At 47.8% G+C, this 7503-nt stretch overlaps 1 protein-coding gene across 1 annotated transcript; it reads left to right on the forward strand.

Annotated features, from left to right (window-relative positions):
- The first annotated feature begins 591 nt into the window (after positions 1-591).
- Positions 592-3249, forward strand: LOC112231235 (APC membrane recruitment protein 2-like). The gene is made up of 3 exons (XM_042311218.1): positions 592-1490; positions 1916-2202; positions 2411-3249. The coding sequence occupies exons 1-3, from the start codon at positions 592-594 to the stop codon at positions 3247-3249; spliced, it is 2025 nt and encodes a 674-aa protein (XP_042167152.1).
- The last annotated feature ends 4254 nt before the right edge of the window (positions 3250-7503 follow it).

Here is a 7503-nt window from a genome sequence, read left to right on the forward strand (position 1 = left end):
CAATGAATAAATATAGCCCTACATGCTTAACAAGTCAGGAATGACACGCTGCATTTACAGGCAAAGACAGAGACATACACACATCAACATAAAACAGGTAAAATGCATACGTAACAACACAGGGGACATGAAACTCAGACAGAGTTGTAAACAAAAATAGACAGAGAGATAGAGAGAGGAGGGGGGGGGTATCAGCGATAGAGAAAGAGTAAGAAAGATGAGAGTGGTGTCTGGGGTGGGATGATGAAAGCCTCTGGCTCTGCTCCATCACTGACGAAAGCTGCTCAGCCCCTCAGTTGCCATGGAGACCTGCAGGAGCAGCCAGAGAAAAAGAGGGGATAGGGAAATGGGAGGGGCATGTGAGGGCGAAATAGAGGAGAAAGAGCTGGAGGGGAGAGATAGGCAAAGGGAGGGATAGAGAGAGGAGAGAGAAACATACTGCAAGCAATTGAAGCACAGCCAGTCTGCAGAGACGGGAAAAAGCGTAAGGTACGAGAAAATAATGGTAAATGTTCAGTTAGCTATAGGTGGGTGATAGAAATAGAGCACGAAGTAGGAAGATAACAGCAGACAGGAATATAGAGATTCAAAATGGATGTACAGTCGGAGAGTAGCGAACCCTCGCCATGCGATCCCCAGCCTCCTGGAAAAATCAGAAAAGCCTTCAAGCTGTTTGGGAAGCGCAAGCCAGGCAGCATCTTCTCCATACGTGGCAAAGGCGAGGGGAACAACAAGTCACCTATCGCCAGGAGCAAGACAGTGGACGGATTAAAGGAGTCTGTGGCAGCAGAGTCGGAGCTGGAGAAGGACAAGGAGCCGGAGAAGGAGCAAGAACCAGAGGTGAGTCAGAGAGAGGAGCAGGAACCAGAGGAGGAGCCCCTGGGTGATGATGGAAATCCCCCCATCCCTTCTGCCGAGCTTCCCTCCATCACCTCCGCCAAATCATTCAGCTTCCTGATGAAGCTGCAGCGCAGCCGACAAGGAGGAGTAGACCGGAGGTTCCGTACAGAGTCTCAGCCAACAATACGTCAGCGTCGGGGCTTGAAAGGTCTCTTCGGCAGTATGGGATGGAATCAGCGAGAGGAGGCCAGCGACGAGGCCGATACCCCTCCGAGCCCTCTCCTCATGTCGTCCTGTACAAACAGCATGGAGATCATCAAGGAGGACATGACTTTGACACCCAGACCTGCGCCTCACAGCCTGGATGTCCCAGAACCTGAGTCTGGACAAGGGTCCCCTGTTTCTTCCAAGAGCCCCACAGTGCAGGAGAGCTCAGCCTCTATCCCACCAGAGACAACGGCTCTCTCAGCGGCTACATACAGTGTCACTGGATCTAATGAGGATGTAGCGTCGCCTCTGCCCACCATTGAACCACCACCGTTGGATCCTGCTGTGGATCGTCTGAGGTCGCTGCTTGCAGACATCTCCTCTCTGATAAGCTTCGACTCGCTGTCCGGATGTGGAGACATCACTGCTGAAGTGGAGGCAGAGTGGGGCAAAGCCAGCACCACTGTCGGAACCGGACCTGGGACCAAGGGAGCTGTGGCTGGAGAGAGTACCTCAACTACTCTTTCAGCCAAATCTGTCCCTTCCCCTATACCAACCCCTGCTCCTACTGCTGCTAATTCAGCTAGTACAACCCCTATCCCAATGCTTACCCCTTCCTCTGCCCCTACTGCCAAACCTGAACCTACCAGCTGGTCGATAAAACCTGAACCTAACCCTATTGTGACAACCAAACCCTCAACTATGCCCACAACTATCACTAACCCTACCACCAAATCAAGCCCCAAAACAAAAACCTCCCCTCCACCAACAACAAAATCCACCCCAAGCCCTGCTCCTATTGGCATCACTGCTACCTCTACTTTCAAACCTGCTCCAGTAGTAAACTCATCCCCACCTCCTGCTCCAGTGGTAACCTCATCCCCACCTCCTGCTCCAATGGTAACCTCATCCCCACCTCCAGCACCTGTAGTAACATCATCCCCACCTCCTGCTCCAGTGGTAACCTCATCCCCACTTCCACCCCCTGTAGTAACCTCATCCCCACCTCCTGCTCCAGTGGTAACCTCATCACCACCTCCTGCTCCAGTAGTAACCTCATTCCCACCTGCTCCAGTAGTAACCTCATTCCCACCTGCTCCAGTAGTAACCTCATCCCCACCTGCTCCAGTAGTAACCTCATCCAAGCCATCTCCTGTAACCACCCCAGCCACTTTTACCTTTACCCCACCACCCAAAATTAGCTCTGCCCCATGTCTGGATTCCATTACCGCACCTCCTTCCCTAACATCCTTTTATCCTATGGCTGTCCTGAGCTCAGCATTTAAAATTCCCTTTATCCCAGTCCCAGTGCCAGCCTCAGTCACTATCCCTGCTCCTGTACAAACCCCCTCTTCAATTCTAGCTGACTCAAAGGCTCCCCCTGCCCCTACTCCAACACCAATCCCTATGTCTAAGACTCCTCTTTTCCCTACCCCTGCCCCTACCACAACTCCAGTCCCTATGTCAAAGACAACCCCTGTCTCTGCCCCTGCCCCAGTCCCTTCCTCTATGCCCTCTCCTGTTCTCACCCCTCTCCCTCTGCAGGATACACCCCTTGCCTCTGCTCAGGTGAAGGGTTGTGAGCGCAAGGCCTCTCTGAATAGAGGAGAGGACATGACGAGTCCAAACGGCATGGATGTGCGGGGTGCCTGGAAAAATTCACCCAAGAGAGAAGAGAAACGTCATGTTACACAGAATGAAATACACATGGTCCCCCAGGGCCCCCCCACAGAGAAGAAGACGCGCCCAGTGAGGGCAGCAGGGCTCAGTAAGATCCCTGTCTGTGGTGGAGGCAGGACGGGCAAGTTGCCACTCCATGAGAGTCAGCCCACTGACCACAAGGGGTGCTGGGACCCACCTATTACAGGGCTGGAAGAGGGGAGTCAACGCCCCAGCTTACGGCTCGAAGTCAGCAAGGACACAATTAGTAACTCCTCTGCTGAAGCTGAAGTTGAGGCCAGCCTGTCCCCTGTAAAACATAGCCCGGAGGAGAGTCGCCAGCTCCGGCAACCCACAGTCTACAGGGGTATACCACGTGACTCCAAGATACCTGTCAAGCTGGGAGTCCAGTGCAATATCCCTGTCTCCCAAGGAGCTAAGGAGCTCCCGCGCTCCAAGATACCTTTGTCCAAGGTTCCTGTCCGCAGGATCGGCAATAAGCTCACAGCCACCACAGCTGCCAGCACTCAAATCAGAAAATAATGCTAAGAGACTGCTTCAAACATAAACATCCAAATGGTTGCTTTCACTCAAAATCATTATTTTAACATTATCACATGGGCACCCTTTGCCCTGTATATTTACAAAGACAGTCCAATAATTGTTTTGCTCTGGTTCATCTTCATGACTTTCTCAAATGGCTCTCTATCCCACATCGCTGAAGTCTCTTTACTTATCCACACCAACAACAGCTTCAGAGCAACACTAACATGGAGGCTGAGGCTGAAGAACAACAACACATCTCCCCTGGGAACCGGAGTAATGACTATGGCTCCCTTGTATTGTGCCAACTTGACAGATGCATTCAGCCAAGGTTCAGGGCTAATCTCAACCTGGGATAAAATGGTGGTTGAGGAGGACGGTCACAACAACGTTTGTTTGGGATGTATCATTAAAGGGGACACGGTACGGTAGCATACCAAGGTCGGAAGCAACAACACATGGAAGAGAGAGAAATTCTTAAGGGTGCTTTTTTCCTACTGACTATCAGAGTGAAAAATCTACTTTTTCTACAATACTTTTTATCTTTTGTTACTCCCTCTTTTTGAATTACTGTCTAAAAATCCTGTTTTCTTTTTCTTTTGATAAGTGATACTGTAGCCTTCGTGCCAAGAGAGTGTCCACACCTCTGAAGAAACGCAACAAACAAACCAGTATCCTGTAACATCTCTGGATGTACGGCAATATGAGCCAGACGACTCATCCTACTTTTCTCCATGTTTTTTATTTACACTGTGTGGAACCGTACAGACCCTGCCTAGCTGCTGCCTGCTCATAAATAACAATCATTCACACTGTGTACTTTGGGAAAGACTGTTGCTCTGGATGGAGTTCATTATGGATGGGACCGCCCCTATGGAAGGTTTGGACAGGGGGTAAGCCTGTATAACGGAGCCTGTGGAGTTTGAGTTACACTGAGTAGATGCTGAACGCTTCAGATTTTGGAAGGGTGCATCCCTTTACCAATCCCACCAATCTATACCTATTCCCCAGGTCGTTGCTGTAAATGATCATGTGTTCTCAGTCAAATTACCTGGTAAAACAAGTATAAAGAAAAATAGCGGTAGTCATGCTCAGATGAGGACAATATTTGTGTTTATACATGATCTTTGTTTCCTATTTAATCAATAAAACAATGTGAGTACACTGTACGTAAGTCACCCTAAAATGACCCTAGATATCTCTGAGTGTGATGTCAAGGATCCATTTCACAACTACTGTTTTCAGTAACGTGTGACTTTGATGCTGTATTTGTATAACAACAGCACAGCGTCTGAAGCATCTTCATCTGAATAGATAGCGTAGGGATATGTGCACAAACGATGCAGTTAGCTGATGGAGATAAATGTGTCCGCTTTATTTTAACAGATAACACACTCTTCAACCCTCGGTGTCTATCTCTCACATTACATACCTAAGGAATTGCTATGCCTATCTTAAGCTGAGATAAATGACACATTGTGCAACTTCATTTCATGTGTGGGTGCATCTTAAGGATGTAGAATCATCATGGAGGGATAAGTCAATGTGGGTCCTGAGGATGTAGAGGCAGCATGGAGGGATAAGTCTATGTGGGTCCTGAGGATGTAGAGACAGCATGGAGGGATAAGTCTATGTGGGTCCTGAGGATGTAGAGGCAGCATGGAGGGATAAGTCTATGTGGGTCCTGAGGATGTAGAGGCAGCATGGAGGGATAAGTCTATGTGGGTCCTGAGGATGTAGAGGCAGCATGGAGGGATAAGTCTATGTGGGTCCTGAGGATGTAGAGACAGCATGGAGGGATAAGTCTATGTGGGTCCTGAGGATGTAGAGGCAGCATGGAGGGATAAGTCTATGTGGGTCCTGAGGATGTAGAGGCAGCATGGAGGGATAAGTCTATGTGGGTCCTGAGGATGTAGAGGCAGCATGGAGGGATAAGTCTATGTGGGTCCTGAGGATGTAGAGGCAGCATGGAGGGATAAGTCTATGTGGGTCCTGAGGATGTAGAGGCAGCATGGAGGGATAAGTCTATGTGGGTCCTGAGGATGTAGAGGCAGCATGGAGGGATAAGTCTATGTGGGTCCTGAGGATGTAGAGACAGCATGGAGGGATAAGTCTTTGTGGGTCCTGAGGATGTAGAGGCAGCATGGAGGGATAAGTCTATGTGGGTCCTGAGGATGTAGAGGCAGCATGGAGGGATAAGTATATGTGGGTCCTGAGGATGTAGAGACAGCATGGAGGGATACGTCAATGTGGGTCCTGAGGATCAATAGTATGTGTATGTTCATACAGTATGCATGAGTAAGAGACAGTATCAGCAGTGAGGGTAGGGCTCAATGGCGTGGTGACAAAGTCTCTACTGCAGTGGCATTATGTTAGGCCTGACACCATTAAAATAGAGGAGGGGAGGGACGAAGAGAGGACAGCATGGGAAAGAGGCAGTCTTCCAGTCCTTTAACTAACCTCCTGGCCCGCTACCATATCGTGTAGGCATTATAATGATGATTGTGCACTGTGATGGTCCAATCTCGGCAGAGCAGCGTTCTGCCATGCTCCAAACCCACTTACCTGGTGATCGGCGGCTGGTCTTTTAGCAAAAGGAGGGAGAAATAAAGGATGGGTATTTAAGCAATAAGGCCAGAGAGGGTGTTTATTTGGCCAATATACCACGGCTAAGGGCTGTTCTTAGGCATGATGCAGCCCTTAGCAGTGGTATTTTGGCTAAATTTACCACAAACCCATGAGGTGCCTTGTTGCTATTATAAACTGATTACCAACGTAATTAGAGCAGTAAAAATAAATGTTTTGTCATACCCGCGGCTGTCAGCCAATCAGCATTCACGGCTCGAACCACCCAGTTTATAATTATAGATGAAGCGCAAGGCAGGCTGCACAAACACAGCTCTGTTCACTACATAAAGCCAGAGACCCTGAGCAGAGTAGAGAGCAGTTGCCGTTTCACAGGAAAAGCATGAGATACTGAATTAGACATCAGGACTGTGAAAACATCTCTCCCTGCGAAAATAGAACAATATCCTCCCCAGGCTCTATCTATCTACGAGGCAAGCAGGACATGAGAGAGGCTGGGTGGGACAGAATTAGGTGTAAGTAACAGTTGTTTCAAAGGATCGAGTGGAGTTGTTCAGGATAATATGAAGTGGAGTATGTGATAGATAGGAACATGGAATGTCTACACTTGCAGGTTGTTTGGTAGCGAGATGGTGTAAGGCAGAAAGGAGTAGCCTGTAGAGTGTTAGCTAGGTCGAGCAGGGAGGTCAGAGATCAGCAACAGAGACAATAGAGGCATTCTTGACAGATAATTATGGATTTTCACTGGAAATTATGATGGGGGCAAAGAAAAATCTGGGATTATAATGAGCACAGATCAATTTGAGTCTCTGTAGTTTGAGTCTCTTTAATTTTAGTCTCTGTATTAGTGTTTCTCTCTCTCTTCAGTCACTGTAAGTATACATGACACTGGGACAGATGGAAGCCATTACCAAAGGTGAGAGAGGGTTTACAATGTCAGTGATACGCTCATTATGCATGTATTATAAGGCCTCCTGAAATTGGAGATGACATTTTCCATGAGAATTACACAGGAAGCAGATGGATCTATTCCATGTTGTGCTTATACAATACGGTGCATACGTCTCTATCCGAGCACATACATGTAAACAATGCACTGAACGATAACCTTTGTTGCCTGCCATTTACCATAGTTTTACTGTCATGTTGCTTAAATGTTGAATACTAAGATGATAAACTATGTATTTTAGTATGGTATAAGACATGCTGATTCTGTCAGGCTGTACAGGAACATAAAGCTGACTCTTTACATTCTCAACCAGCTAGTCAATGTAGTTCTGCCAACTAAACCACCCTCCTGCCCCAGATGTTACACAATTTACCATCCCCACAATGCACTTGGGCAATTCAAAGAACAGTCTGTGTATGTGTGTGCTCGTCTGCGTCTGCCCCGAGAGAAAGGATGTACTCCTTTTGAAGCTAATTTAGCATGCTCAATTTCCAGTATCTCCATGCCAACCCCACTAGGTCAACCAATGAAAGGGTTGTGAGAGTAAGGAGGAGTGGTCTAGATGTACAGTACCAGTCAAAAGTTTGGGCACACGTACTCATTCCAGGGTTTCTCTTTATTTTTTACTATTTTCTACATTGTAGAATAATAGTGAAAACATCAACACTATGAAATAACACATATGGAATCATGTGTAACCCAAAAAAAGTGTCTATATT

This window comes from Oncorhynchus tshawytscha, linkage group LG33 (genome assembly GCF_018296145.1).
Source record: "Oncorhynchus tshawytscha isolate Ot180627B linkage group LG33, Otsh_v2.0, whole genome shotgun sequence".
NCBI lineage: Eukaryota > Metazoa > Chordata > Actinopteri > Salmoniformes > Salmonidae > Oncorhynchus > Oncorhynchus tshawytscha.

Coding starts and splice junctions, on each gene's coding strand:
- LOC112231235 (XM_042311218.1), top strand. CDS start 592: ATGGATGTACAGTCGGAGAGTAGCGAACCCTCGCCATGCGATCCCCAG. Junction 1,491..1,915: donor ACTGCTGAAGTGGAGGCAGA/GTGGGGCAAAGC, acceptor CTCCTGCTCCAG/TGGTAACCTCATCCCCACCT. Junction 2,203..2,410: donor CCTCATCCAAGCCATCTCCT/GTAACCACCCCA, acceptor CTTCAATTCTAG/CTGACTCAAAGGCTCCCCCT.